This window comes from Mus pahari, chromosome 15, assembly GCF_900095145.1.
Source record: "Mus pahari chromosome 15, PAHARI_EIJ_v1.1, whole genome shotgun sequence".
NCBI lineage: Eukaryota > Metazoa > Chordata > Mammalia > Rodentia > Muridae > Mus > Mus pahari.
In genome coordinates this window covers 7,231,354-7,245,522 of record NC_034604.1, presented here as the reverse complement: position 1 = coordinate 7,245,522, position 14,169 = coordinate 7,231,354, and the positions used below count along the sequence as shown (strand labels likewise).

The 14,169-nt window shown below is 48.4% G+C and overlaps 1 protein-coding gene and 1 long non-coding RNA gene across 4 annotated transcripts in view; one reads left to right on the top strand and one right to left on the bottom strand.

Moving 5' to 3' along the window:
- The window catches only part of Gata6 (GATA binding protein 6), a 33,562-nt gene extending 23,598 nt beyond the window's left edge, over positions 1-9,964 (bottom strand). The window contains exons 1-3 of the mRNA XM_021214958.2: positions 9,726-9,964; positions 7,280-8,436; positions 3,226-3,392 (exon numbers count right to left, since the gene is read on the bottom strand). Of these exons, the coding sequence (XP_021070617.1) occupies positions 3,226-3,392; positions 7,280-8,399 (1,287 nt within the window). The 5' untranslated portion in view covers positions 8,400-8,436; positions 9,726-9,964. The remainder of the gene's footprint in view (positions 1-3,225; positions 3,393-7,279; positions 8,437-9,725) is intronic.
- LOC115065525 lies at positions 9,914-12,412 on the top strand. Of its 3 annotated transcripts, XR_003845309.1 has the most exons (4): positions 9,914-9,994; positions 11,103-11,202; positions 11,635-11,835; positions 12,205-12,412. It is a non-coding gene; the product is annotated as an uncharacterized LOC115065525 (long non-coding RNA). The 3 variants fall into 3 exon arrangements; XR_003845310.1 differs by lacking the exon at positions 9,914-9,994 and having other exon boundaries at positions 10,874-11,202; positions 12,201-12,412; XR_003845308.1 differs by lacking the exon at positions 9,914-9,994 and having other exon boundaries at positions 10,877-11,202.
- The last annotated feature ends 1,757 nt before the right edge of the window (positions 12,413-14,169 follow it).

Here is a 14,169-nt window from a genome sequence, read left to right as displayed (position 1 = left end):
AGAGAAAGGAAAGGAAAGGAAAGGAAAGGAAAGGAAAGGAAAGGAAAGGAAAGGAAAGGAAAGGAAAGGAAAGGAAAGGAAAGGAAAGGAAAAGAAAAGAAAAGAAAAGAAAAGAAAAGAAAAGAAAAGAAAAGAAAAGAAAAGAAAAGAAAAGAAAAGAAAAGAAAAGAAAAGAAAAGCGAGGAGAAAAAAGTCAGGATCGGAATAAAGATATACTCTTGGAATTGTCATCCTAGTGCCTAAATTCTGCTATATCTGTTTTACAAAAGGTTCATGTACATTTAATAACATTCTTTTAATACACTGTCTTGTATATAATGATGTTGACACACTTTAATTTGTCCCAATTATTCTTCAATATAAATAGTTGAGTTAACTGGTATCACCAGGGCAAGCCACATCTAATGCTGCCCTTTATGATCCTAACATTCTTTAAAGAATAAATTTCCTCCAAATCTCTACAGAAGGGTGGGGTGTTAATATAGTCATCTCCCAGGAAGACAAAATATATGATTTATATTTAGATTCTCAAACCAATTGTTTAAAATTATTAAAACAAGTTGTGCTATGACCAGATACATATGTGTGTATATAAATATATATAACAAAATTCCAAAAGCTATAGAAAATTAAAGAATTGGAAAAGATATGTTGGACATATATATTGAATATTTAAGAGCCAGAGATTCAGGTTCCTAGTTCTTTGCATAAATGATTAAACAGGATTTTTCATTTATAGTTCACACCGGTTCTATTAGGTTAACATCCTTTACAATCAAGTTGTAAAAACAAGGACACAGTCATGAGCCCTTTAGCTCTGTACCGTTTCTAAGAACTTGGGGCGAATAATTCTCAGGATATGGTGAAAATGCACACACGTGGCAGATATAATATGCAAACCTTACCCAGCAGAGGCTTTTCCCTCCTCCTCCTCTTTGGGACTCAGAGGAAGCAAGTTTCCAGATGAGCACTCCTTTCCATACATGTGAAATTAGTGAAGAACGGACAAAATAATCCGTTTTATAAATGAGCCATTTATGACAGTTTCCAGTGGAATTGTTATCAGAATTTACCATTATAACAAAGAGCTTTATGGCTGTCAACTGCAGTTTGTAAGTGAAGGCAGTCTCAATAAACATGTGAAGTAAAGGTGAGCAGGTTGTAAACGTTCCTTGTAACAAGCAATCTCAGTTCTGTTCCTCACGGACAAGGAATTCAAGTTACACCATAAATGTCTTATTTTGCAATGTAATACAAGTTCAAATTCACAGTGATTGGTTCTGTTCTGCTGGCTAAACAAACTGGGGTTCAATATTCTGTTTCTGAGAACTAAGCCAGATTCACCAAACCATAAGCCCACAAAGAGAACCAATTGATAGTGGCACGCCCTACAATTGGTATCATTTATAACCCATTCACAGAGCATATTGGCTGACCTTGGTTAGTGCCAAGACACCTGCCACACAGAAAGAAAACTAATTGATTTACAAACGTTTAAATTGGTTTTTTTATGGGTGACAGTTATTTTTTACATGTGAGTGCATGAAATAAATGGGGCTTTTTAAATATGGTTGTTAGTTAATCAAATGTGTAACTCAACAAGAACCTAAAAACTACCACATATACACCAAGTTTTTGCTCAGTTATGGAAAAAAAAAGTTCGCTTTCAGAGCTCAGCTTGGACTCTGCATGAATGTAGGTCTCCCTCTAGAAAGTAACGTTTCATTGTTCGTGCTTTGTCTGATAACTGAAAGCAAGAACTTCCTTGGAATATTTTCTTTTTAATAAAAAAAGGTACAGGAGGATCATGAAAGCCCCTGAGTCAATCACATTCTGAACTTAAGGAAACTCTTTAAAGAAAACCCTAAACGGGGGAAAGTTGTAACAAGCTTAAAGCACATTCCACTCAAATTAACCTCAGCTACTTTATTTTAAATGCATTAAAAACAAAACAATCATAAAACTAATTGCCTCTCCTTAAGGTGTCAGACTTACACCATGATGCAATTTCGCTCTAATCTATTTAACACAAACAACATGTATGGCATTTGTTCTGCTAATTAGAGAATAACAATTAAATAAATTACCTGGGTCCTTAAGATGTCTGGCATCTAATTGCAAAGCATCTACTTTAAATGGCATTTAAAATACTATTAGTTGGGGCTAGACAAATGTTAGCCTTAAGGTGCAATTCATGAAAACTTGCCTCCCCCACCTCTCTCTCTCTCTCTCTCTCTCTCTCTCTCTCTCTCTCTCCTTTCCTTTTCTTTCATTTCAAACTTTATATGTCCTAACAAATGCCTGTATTAGCGTAATCATGGAAAAAAAAAAGAATTCCCCATATTTATTTAAAAGATGGTAAATGCTTGAATTGGTGACATTCACAATTTGGGAATATCTACCTTCTCAAGTTCTGTGCCTATCTGCAACAGCCAGATTTCAAAAAAGCCAATGTTTGAGCAAAGAAATCTTCACCATATTCAGGGCAATTTAAAAGGCAGAGGAAGGAATAGGGAGCTAAACCTAGATCTCCAAGGAAGGGCAAACAGCCCAAAGAGGTAGATCCTACCAAAGCACTGCAGAACTAGGCTGCCCCTGACAGCTGACCCGAAGAAGAGAGTATCCCACTGGCTGCTCAGGTATTGAAGCGGGGCCTGCTTTCTCCAAACCAGCAAAGAAGACGTAAGGCCAGACCTTCTTTTGCCTACTTTTGCTCAGCAGATGTTACCTGCAAACCCAATTTCTTGGGTATCCATTTGTATACTAGCCAAGAATATCTCTTTAAGGTAAAATGTGTGTGTGTGTGTGTGTGTGTGTGTGTGTGTGTGTGTGTGTGTGTGTGTGTGTGAGAGAGAGAGAGAGAGAGAGAGAGAGAGAGAGAGNGAGAGAGAGAGAGAGAGAGAGAGAGAGAGAGAGAGAGAGAGAGAGAGAGAGAGAGAGCAAGCACCTGGGCTGATGGTGCAGTTCAAGAGCAGAGCACTGATAGGTGCCTAGTAGATTGCCTCTTATGGGTTCGATCCTGATATAGGAAGTGGAAGGGAGACTTCTACCGGCTGCAACTTTCCTTTTTCCTTTCCTTTTTCCTTTCTTTTTCTTTCTTTCTTACTTTTTTTTTTTCGTCTTTTGGGAAGGCCTTTGGTTCCCAATGGGATTCTGACACGGGCTAAAGGGGGTGGGGGTGGGGGACGGAGTTGCTGCTAGTCTGCACCCTGCAGCGACACTTACCACGCGCTTCTGTGGCTTGATGAGGGGCCTGCTGAGGCCATTCATCTTGCTGTAGAGACCGCATGCGTTGCACAGGTAATGACCGGTGCCATCTCGTCTCCACAGTGGCGTCTGGATGGAGCCGCAGTTCACGCACTCGCGGCTCTCCGACAGGTCCTCCAACAGGTCTGTGGGGAGAGCATGGACCAGAGGCCTGTGAGAACGCCAGCCCCGCGCACACCACACTCGAATGTCCCAGTGAGGTGATCAGAAACTGGAGGCGCACCCCCAGGCTTGGTCGCCACTGTCCCGCACTCCGGTGTCTCCCGGGGATCTGAAACCCCAGGGAAGTCAGAGGTCCTAAGAATGACAGGATCCAGAATCTGGGGTGGCAGAGGAGGGGGGATCAATTCTGGTCCCCTTACTGCTCCTCTGGTCTCCGCGCTGTCTAAAGGTTTTTACAACCCGGGCCCATCGTAATTATAAAATGCAACCTGCCAAACGCAAAGGCGACGCATAATATCCACTGTTTGCTGCCCTCAAATTCTCAGGACTCGCTGCCCATTCCTTGTTATCAAGTAATTTAAAGTATTTTCTGTGCTCATAACATTTCCTTCTTACATGCCTTTTCTTCAATGAAAAAAAGACAACCCATATTTGAAATGCTGTTCTTGGCACTTATATCAATTAATAATAAATAAGAAAAATATTTTCTCAGGGAGGGAAAGGCACATTACTAAACATGGAGACTGCATTTTACTTTTCATGTCATGAGGATCTAACACAGAAATATTCTGATTTCTATCTAAAATCTATTTTAAATATGTGTCCCCGTCTTTCAGATCATGTGGTTAGCATTTGGGATTTGAAAGTAACCTAAAGCTTAATTAAAAGCAAAATAATTAACAACAATGATAGCATTTGCTGTTTCTCCGAAAGGAGGTTAATTATAAAAGCACATAGATTCTCTAAACTGAGACTAAATGTATCACATACAGACTTTGTAAAATGAGAACCCTTTCTGTTACAAAGAGTTTGAATGTTCTAATTTGACATTCTTCAAGAAATACTTGAGTCACTTTTAAAGTCACTTTACACTTCAGCATTTTATTCGAAGACTACACTGCCAGCAGACAGCACCACCTTTGTGTTGACAGTCAGTAACCCGGTAAAAATATTTAAATATGGTTTTAGCATTAAAATGCTTATACCATTAATTTTTACCTTACCAAAAAAAAAAAAAAAAGTGCCCTTCATTTCTAGAGTTATGCCTTGAGGTATAAAGGAAACTAACACGCCACACAAGTGAGTTCAAAGTTATCCTGGGGACACTGGAACTTACAACACATCACAAAGATTTATTCTTCTCTGCCCTAAAAGCCACTATTGACCACAGCAATCAGTAAAATACTCAGGACTTCAAGGACACTGAAGTTAAACAAGGCTTTTGCCTTTGTTGTTGACTTTAAAATGTTAGCAGTCAGAGAGCTCCTCTGCCAGAGCGGGGCATTCCCTGGGAGCCCTGGCCATAGGAACAATAAAAAGACTCCCTGGAGAAGAAGGTGTGAATGCCCCTAGGTAGAATGTAGTCCTCTGGAGTCCCAGAGACAAAATTTTAAATTCTAGGAAGTTTTTTTTTTTTAATAAAATAAAAATTCTTTAGTTCCTTTCTGTCTTCCTGCAAGAAGAGCCAGACAGCAGTAATTCTAAAATGTCAAAAGAAAATAGATTTTAATTATAAAATCTGGTTGTGCTGGGGGGCGGGGGGGGGGGGTTGGCAACTCTGTCCTAAGTGATTTCTTGGGATGTTCCTGGGAAGTGAGAGACTCCAGTCAGGTGTGGTTCCCTGAGTGGAGCTCTGCTCAGTGGGAGAAAAGGAAGCCAGGGGATGGGGCTTAGGGGGACCCAGGCTCTTCTAGGTGTGAACAACTTCAGATCCACTCTCCAGTCCTGGAAAGGGCAGAGCAGGCTTCTTATTGTGAAGGCTACTTACTGTGCACAGCACTCAAGTTTTCGCCTAGTGCTTGCACTTACAGGGTCTACCTCCAAATGTGGTTTTAAATAATAACTATTATTAATATTATAATTATAATTGCAGAGGCAGGAAGATGGCTGCAAATTCAAGGTTAGCAAGGGAAACAGGGAGAACCTGGCAGAGATGAGGGAGGGAAAAAATCAAGGTTAAAAAAAATAGGTATGTCTGTGTGATCAAACTTGGGTCTACACTCCTAGCCAACTCCACCTTAGTTGATTCTTTTCTTAGCAGACTGCAAAATCTGGATATTCCCAAATCCCTTCGCTCCAAACCCCCATTTTAAAAATCTGCTTGAGTCTACAGAAGAATTTACCAACTTTGCAATTCCCAAAGACTGGAAGGGGGAAAAAAAATCAAGTAAAATATAGGCGAAGTTCAAAGTCAAAGAATCTTCCATGGTGCCTTTCTCAGACAAACCCATTACTGTCGATGTCTAAAGACGGACTTGTCTCTGCACAAGCTATCTCCCCAGTCAAATAGGAAGATGGTTAGTTAGTGGTTCAAAGCTAGAGAAAAAAAAAAAAAAGAATTTAGAGGGAATTCAAAGGGATGTCAAGAAACAGGCAGGAATGGGGTAGACTTAAACAGCAAGCACCCTGCCCCCCACACTCTTTGGGGTTTCCTACTCACATCCAAAATTCATAGCCCAGCCACCCTTTCTAGTTCCTTGAAGATTTTTAGTCTCTGGGTCTCTACCCTTGGGAGCTAAACATGGTCTTTCTGTGGTAGAAAGGGTGACAGCCTATCGTGGCTCTATCAAGTCCCAAGCTATCAGATGTTCTCAACAGGGTCCTTGCTCCTTGCTGTGCCTGTCATCCAGGCTGACAGTAAAGGTGCAGAAGGGAGGTACCTGAGAGCCTTGGGGAAAACTGACTTCTTTACCAAATCTCTTGACCTATCTGTGCCACTAGTGAGGAGATGATCAAATCAAATCAGGCTCTTCTTCACTTTAAACCACCCGGGTTTTCTAAACACAAACCGAGCAACAGTCCCATTCAGTGTAACAGGTCAGGGGCCCTCAAAGGACATCCCTAAGCGGGGAGGGGCTCCCAGAAGGAGACACTTGGGAAGGACAGTTTGGACAATGTGCCTCCATTCAAGACAAATAGACAGCTACATTTTTCCTTATAGGAACCGTTGTCAAATGGATGAAACCCTGAGAAGAAGAGAATGGATGGCGAATGGGTGAACCCTAGGCCCAAGACAGGATGGCTGGAGAAAGAAACCATGCCCTGACCATACCTTCCTCCGCTAAGAGCAGAGCCACTTTCCAAATTAAGGTCTTTCCAAGGTTGTGTTTTCCCACTTTACACTTCAATAGCCTCCAGCAGGGAGAATAAATATGAAGGTAACTTTGTGAGCTAAACTCTGAAAGTCCTGGCCTGGCCAAGTAGAAGCCATCTCCCTGAATCCCACCCAGCAGATAGTCTGAAGGGGTCTATGGACCACAGATGTCACAGATGACCATGTCCCCTTTGCCCCCCCCCCTGCTTGGGGAAACAGGGGTGCTTGTAGATGCCTGGGTCTCAGGGCTTTGGGTGTCCTATTTAAATACCAAAGAAACAGACGGAGCTCCTCAACTTAGCAGACTGAATTAGAAGAGACTGAATGTGTCCACGTATCTACCTGATCAAGCGCCCAACATTCCAAATGCACCCAGTCCTGGAATCTCACTCACCACTCACCCAAAGCAGGATACAAGCAGAGATCCGGTCCCGCGTATCTCTCAAACTGAAATGCACATTTCCTCAATTGCCTGGTTCTTAACTACTCACGAAGCGCCCCGGACCTCCCTATCCCACTTCGCGCACATCCCCTCCCCTAGGCCCTGAGGTCATAGATGTGCATTCACCCTCTTTCCTGGACAAGAGTATCTCCCACAGCATCGCTGCTAGCTAGCCTTTGAGTCTGCCACTTAGAACGTCTTGTTCTAAGTCTCTGTTGGCCCAGATGGACCTCTAGTAAATAGCTATTCCACACCGGCTTGCGTCCAGGGTTCCCGGCCCGCACCCCCACACTGCGGCGCGATCTGATCTTTACCTGTGCTGGGGCCTCGTGGCACCGGGAGTGGAGCTCCCGCGCGGCTCTGTAAGCTGTGGAGCACCGGCGTTTCGAAGGGTCCTGCTGGCCAGGCGGGAGTCAGCGGTGCGCCCATGTAGGGCGAGTAGGTCGGGTGATGATGATGGTGGTGGTGGTGGTACGTTCCGTTCAGCGGCCGTGCTGCGGACAGCGAGCTGTACTGGTGCTCCCGGCCACCCATGGCCGCCAGGCTGCCGCCACCGCCACTCACGCTGCCCGCGCCCGCGCCGCCTGCAGCCACGTAGCCCCCGGGGTCCCGCGCAGCGCCGTTGGCCATGGGCGGGCTGGGCGAGTAGGGGAAGCGTGCAGAGGCGTGGGCCGTAGACGACCCCGCACCTCCAGGTCCGGCCGCGCCGCTGCCGGCTGCGCCACCCCCGCTATACGGGGGGCTGTCGGCAGAGGCCTGGGGCCAGCCTGGGTGGGCACCCGCTCCGCCCGCGTGATTGCTGGGCCCGCTGCCCGCCCCCTGCAGGTAGGGCAGGCCGGACAGCATGGATCCCACGCGGGTGGTGGGCACGTAGACCGGGGAGCTGGCTGCCGCGGCGGCCGCGGCGGCCGCTGCTGCGGAGTGCACGAAGCCGCCGGGCGCGCCGTCGTAAGCGGCGGGCCCCTGGCTGGACAGGGCGGCGAGGGTCTGGTACATTTCCTCCGGCTGCTCGGCCGCGAAGGGGCTCAGTTTGGCGCCCCGGCTGGACCACAGCAGCTTGCTGGCGGTCGCGGCCTGATCGAGGTCAGTGAAGAGCAACAGGTCTTCCCAAGTCGACAGGGCGCTCCCGGGGCCAGCGACCCCGGGCGCCGCGGCTCCGTGGGCAGCGGCGAAGGGATGCGAGGCGTAGGGGCTGAGCAAGAGCGAGCGGCCCGGAGGTCCCGCCACCGCCTCGGTGTCGAGCTGCGGCGTCCTGCAGTTGCTGGCGCCGCAGGGACCGCGATCCCCGCCCCGGGAGCAGGAGGAGGACGAAGACGAGATGGGGGAAAGCGGCGACGAGGGCTCCCGCGCTGGAAAGGGCCCGGAGTCGCCGGCGTCCGCAGCAGCAGACCCGAAACGCTTCGGCAGGCACCAGCCGCCGTCAGTCAAGGCCATCCACTGTCCGGCGCTGCTCCAACCTGACTTTTGATTCCTAAGGTGGGAGTGAGGAACAAGACGGAAGACAGATAAAGTGGACTTACTAAAAGGGTAGACTGTCTACACGTTTCACTTCCTCACCCGCCCCTCTCCTATGTTTAGGGCATTCCTTAAATATCCCGCTTCTGCCCCGTACTTGAGGGGTTAGAAAACAGCAATTGAAATCTGTGCAGCAGCCAAGGGATCCTGGACAACTAGGGTGCCCTCCTCAGTCACCCAGGACAAGTGTCCCTGAGGCTCCTATCTCACCCCTCCATAGCATCCATCCTCTGCAAAGCGCAACAGATCCCAAGAGTGACCTCGAAACCGGCCGCAGACTGGCTAACTCTGAGCCTTTGACACGAAAGAATTTAATGTGTGTTAATGCTGTCTCACCCTGCCTCCTAGCAAGTGTCCCATTCTTGGGACGCCTCAGTGAGAGAGTTCCGCACGTGGAAATAGCTAGAAAAGGCAACCTGTCCCCCGAAAACGAAACCGCCGCTTTTTCTCGGAGCTCCCTGGACCTCGCTGATCATATCCAACAAGAGCTCCAGAAAAAGTTACCTAGCCCAGAGAAAGTGAGATGCCAGGAAAGGCATAAGGATCTAGGAAATAGTGCTGGAAACCAACTCGGTAAAACCTCATGTCCAACCACGTTCAGGCCAACCGCACACCTTAATCACAAACCGCCTTACAACCACCAGCGTGCGTATTCAGGCGGGCCGGGCCACCCCTGGCCCACCCCATGGTCAACCCCAGCAGGGGAAAGGCCAGATCGTTCTGGAATTGGTCATAGTAGGGTGGAGCAGAGCGCAGAGAAAAGGAGGGGGAAACGCAGGAGGGGAGGGGGTGAGACCGCCCCAGAGCCGAGGCCACCCCAAAGGGGAGAGCAGGAAGAATGACAGGGAGACTTGGAGGGGGTGGGGAGCCAGGCAGGCCTCCACCGGGCTGCTTTTCCAAATCGCTTAGGCTCATCGGAGATAACCACACTAAAATTAATGCCCACACACAGACCCGGGCAAGATAGCAAGAAAGAAGTTTCTCTGCCCACTGGACTACAGGCTCCCGCCCCTTGGCGCTGTGATAACTCGGAGATAAGCTGTGGGCAGATAAGCACTGGGGGGCGGGTGGAGGCTGGTCCGGAGTATCCCCGGAACCTCGGAGTCCCTGAAATCCTCTAAAGCGAAGGACGGGACACCCTCGGAACGGATCACAGCCCGGGAACGGCTGGAGAGCTGGAGGCCCAAGGGCCTATGAAGGGAGAAGGGAGAGGAGGGGGGCAAACAAAGGAGGAAGCAACCGAACCTCGAGCGACGTGCGTGAAGAACGGCCGCGGCCGAGGGTGCTCCGGGGCGCGGAGAGAGGCGGAGGGCGCCGGCGGGAGAGCGAGAGTCCGGGGTCTGCTAGTCGCTGCTGGAGAATAAAAAGGAGAGAGGAGGCGCCTCTTACTGCTCTGCCGGAAAACTGCAGCCTGCGCTCCTGATTGGACTCACCGAGCCCTAAACAAACAGCGCTAGCCGAAGGGTGCCAGGCTGTGGGTCGGAACTGCTCTCTACAAGCTGCTGGGTGCGGAGGTGAAGAGAAGGAGGAGGGATCCAGGGGAGGAGAAAAAAGCGGGTGGGGAGGGGACGGCGAGGGGGAGGGGAGTGCTCAGCCCTAGCGGACAATAAGAGCTAGGCAGCCTGCGGGCGTGGGCTGAGCTGCTAGCCCTGTCCTCAGAGTAGGAGCGAGTCTACCCCGGGGGCGCCTAGCTAGAGGACACCAAGGGAGGGGAAGGGGCAACAGCATGCCTGACCTGGCCAGCGACCCGTATTCATCCAGCGCATCCCCAGTTGCACACACACACACACACACACACACACACGAGTCATACCCGCACACCCAGGGCAGAAGAGGGAAGGAAACTTTGGCTCGGGAGGAGCTGTATCTTCATAGACCCCGCTGACCGCCGCCGCAAAGGGAGGGACTCGCCACCTCCTGGGTCAGGACGTCCCCAAAGTCAGCGGGGGGAAGAGGCGGGAGGGGGGAGGTGCCCAACTGGCCCTCCCAACCCCTCCTTCCAAATTAAGCCCCCGCAGCCCCCGCGCAGTTGCTAGTAACTGACCTTAAACTTTCTTGACCCTATTTCGGGATGCTCAGGTCGTGGGGGCCCTTTGGGATTCAAAGATCTGGGAAAGGAGCCCTTGTGTATTCCCTACCTCGCCCCTGCTCTTAAAATATATACTAAATTCCTGGGAGGTTTTGTAGAGTTCAGGAGGACATTCCCCAGCTAACCTTTCGGTTGTGGTGTACGGAAAGGTTGAAACTATGAGGTGCTGGGGACCGTTGTGAATGAAAAACACTGCGGTGTCCAAGGACGCTAGTTTGGTTGTCGCGTTCACTCTGAGCTTTCTCTGGACTTCAGGTCAATCAAAGATAATGCGTTGAGAAGGAGCGGGGTACCTTCCCTGGACCCAGAAAGAAATACCATTTCTCCACCCCCAATCTCACACACACCCCTTAGTGGCTCCCTCCAAATGGTTATCACAACTGTGTACAAAACTGATAGGGTTCTTAGCGGGCCAAGGACTGGAAATGAACACTGGCGGGGTTATCAGTGCTGATCTGTCAGCAGCGAGTCGCGCACTGCTTGTCCCAGGCAGCAGCAGTGATATACGTCTTATTCCTTTGGGCTCACAAAAGGGATTTCTTTCGACAAGCTGGACACTGGAAGAAGACTGCGGAGGGGAATTGAATAGGAGAAACACTCTTGTGGGAGTGGATTTTTACACGAACACCCCAGGTAAATTAAAGTGAATGTTTTCTATAGATCTTCCTGGAAGCATTTGAACTCTTTTTTGTTGTTGTTGTTGTTGTTTTAGTTTCGTTTGCTATTTGTTTTTATTGTTTTTCCAATTGGAGAAAGGGGAGGGATCCAAGCAGATTGAAACATGAACGCATACATAGGTGCTCAGTAAAACACGATTTCGAGAGAGAGACCTCCTTGCAAGGGGTTCTTTCCTTGAACTGTACCTTGTGCTGCGGGAGAAGGGAAAGGACTTACTGGGGAGGGGGTCTCCGAATCCAGGAAGTTAGCAAGAATTTTCTCGTTTTCATTCTCCATTGTAAATCGCAGCCAAACACTTCTGAACTTTAAATCTGCTACCGAGACGGTCTATAAACTGTTCTTGCCTAACTGCGTCACTTTTACCGTGTTCCTTTTTGCCTCCCCTAGTCCCTGTGGCTTCAGCGTGGTGGCTGCCTTTCTGAAAGGCTGAAAGTAGAAAACTCTGGAATGGAAAGGCTAGCAGCTGGAACAGGATTTGAAGACTTTAAATGTTAACCCGAGTTCGATCGAAAGTTACTACCACAAGAGACTGCCACCGGCCGGCCCAATTCCCACCGCGGCTTCCAGTGGCTTGCTTTGGGTTGTCCGGTAAGTTCCAACCAAATTTTTAAGCGGGTTGGGTTCTGCGAAGTTCATTTGTAAGCAATTCATTAAAGCTTCGGACATCGCTTTTTCATTTGAGTCCAATTTTCCGAAATAATGTCTCCAGTTTGCTCATAAAAGCAATTTTTACAGTTCGAATTTGCTAATAAAATAATAAATGACTTGGCTAACTAAATTTGGCGTCCTGGCTGTGAACGACCTTCAAGGTTGAGGGAGATCGAGCTCTCGCGCGAGACTAGTTCTAGTCCTGTGGGTGTTTTTGGCTTTGTTTTGTTTTGTTTGTTCGAGGGGTTATCCTGCGTAAATTTCCTGGAACAATAGCAAACCCCTACTGCTCTGCTTTCCCGAAGCTAGGCATGGAAGACTAGAAAACACACTGACCCTGGCGCTTCTGGGACAGAGGTGAGGAGTTCGACCCATATGAACAGATTCGACAACATTCGGACTCTGGCGGCTGGGGAAGAAACCCATAATTTTACCCTTCTCATTCCCAATCATTTTAGTAGTGCCTCCAACCACAAGAAAAAACGATAGATCATTGTTTTTCCTTTCAGGGCTCAAAATTCACCTTTAGTTTTTTTGTTTTTTTTTTTTTTTTTTTTTTTTTTTTTTTTTTTTTTTTTTTTTTTTAAGGCTGGCTTTCCGGAAGAGGACTAGGTTAGAGAAATATTTTTTTTCCATTTCAGTTAATGTAAAAATAAAACCTGTCCGGTTGACTAAGACAAAAACTAGACTCCTGCAGACTCTAATTTGTTTTTTTATTCCCCCCCCCCACTCACAAACTGGCGACGACACCCCAGTCCAGTAAGCAAAGGCACATTTCAAAGCCCTCCCCCACCGGCCTCAGCCTGGACTCTGCAGGGAAATTGAAGCCAGCAGAATCCTGGGTGCCGAGGGGAAGGGAAAGGTGGCACACCAACCTAGGGGAGCCCCAAAATGGAGATGGTCCCCATCGTGCCCCAGATAGCTCCTGGAAGTTTCTTTCTTAGTGTTTTTCTTTTGTTTTGTTTCCTTCTTTTCAACTCCTTTTCTCTTGTCTCCTCTTGCATTCCCCAAGCTGGCTTTGCTAGTCTTGACCGGAATCGTTTTGCTCAGAACCATTTAGACCCAAGAAGCAGGCCCTCCAAACAGAATCTTCTTCCAACGCCCGAAAGAAGGTTGACTCCGGGGCGCGGCCTGTCCCCTATGCTCTTTTATTCGGTCCGAACCAAACCACCACTCGCCTTTCAAATCTAGCCGGAACACAGCAGCCAATAGGGCAGGGGGCGGGGGCTCTGTAGCTAAAAGGGAAGGGGTGTTTGGGGACTCGATGGCGCGCGGCTTCCTGGGGGCACCACAAACCTGAGCCTGGATGTGTGTCGCTATAGACCTTTGGCCTTGCAAACTCAAGCTCCTTACCTGTCACTTCACAAAGCTTCTACCTGCTCCAACGTCGATTCAAAAGTGGGGCAAGGGGTGTTGATACATACACATACAATTTCTGTGTTAAACATGGTTTGAACTTCAGATTTAAAAATATTACGCTAAAGCTATAATTCACTGGTGAATTGCTTAATGTTCAAGGATGTGGGTTCGATTCCCACTCACTACAAAAAAAGAACGAAAGAAAAAAGAAAAGAAAGAAAAAGAAAGGAAACACACATTTATAAAATACCACATTTCTTACTGTCTTAGGGACTCTTTCATCCAACGATACGGGTCACCTTGGCTTCCTAATTTTCCCCAATGTCCCAGTCCAGTAGAGGGGTGTGAACAGTGTGTGCCCCATTCGGAACGCCAGCCAATAACCAGGGTGCTCTCTTTTCCCTCCTCCCTCTCTCTCCCTTCGGGTGAGTCCTTTTTTTTTCTTTCTTTTTACCCCATTTCTTCCCTTCCCTTCCTCCATTTTATTCTTATTTTCCTATAAACAAACAAAACCGCTCCAGACGTGATCAGGTGACAGCGGAAGAGCGAAGGTCGCCCCAATTCACAGTGTTGGTTCTCTTTCTGCCCGGCCTCAGGCTTCAGAGCAAATGCACCGGTCCCGGGCCGTGGGAATCAAGCGACACGCGGGACCCGACCCTGCCCCCACGGTCCCGCACGTTTGCAGCCCCTGGTGACCCCAGCCCGCAGCCGCCAGCTCAGTGCAGAGGTGGGCTCGCGGTTGCCAGAAAGGTCATTGAGGTGGCATCCCTGTCCCCGCGCTGTTTACGTGACTTAATGTACTTCTTACGCGGCGGTAAGACACAGCGGCGATAAGGGGGTGGCCCCGGAGCGTCGCCGTAAAAGCCCCACGCTGGGCGCCTGAGGCCCACCCTCAGCCATTAACCTTTTTACTTT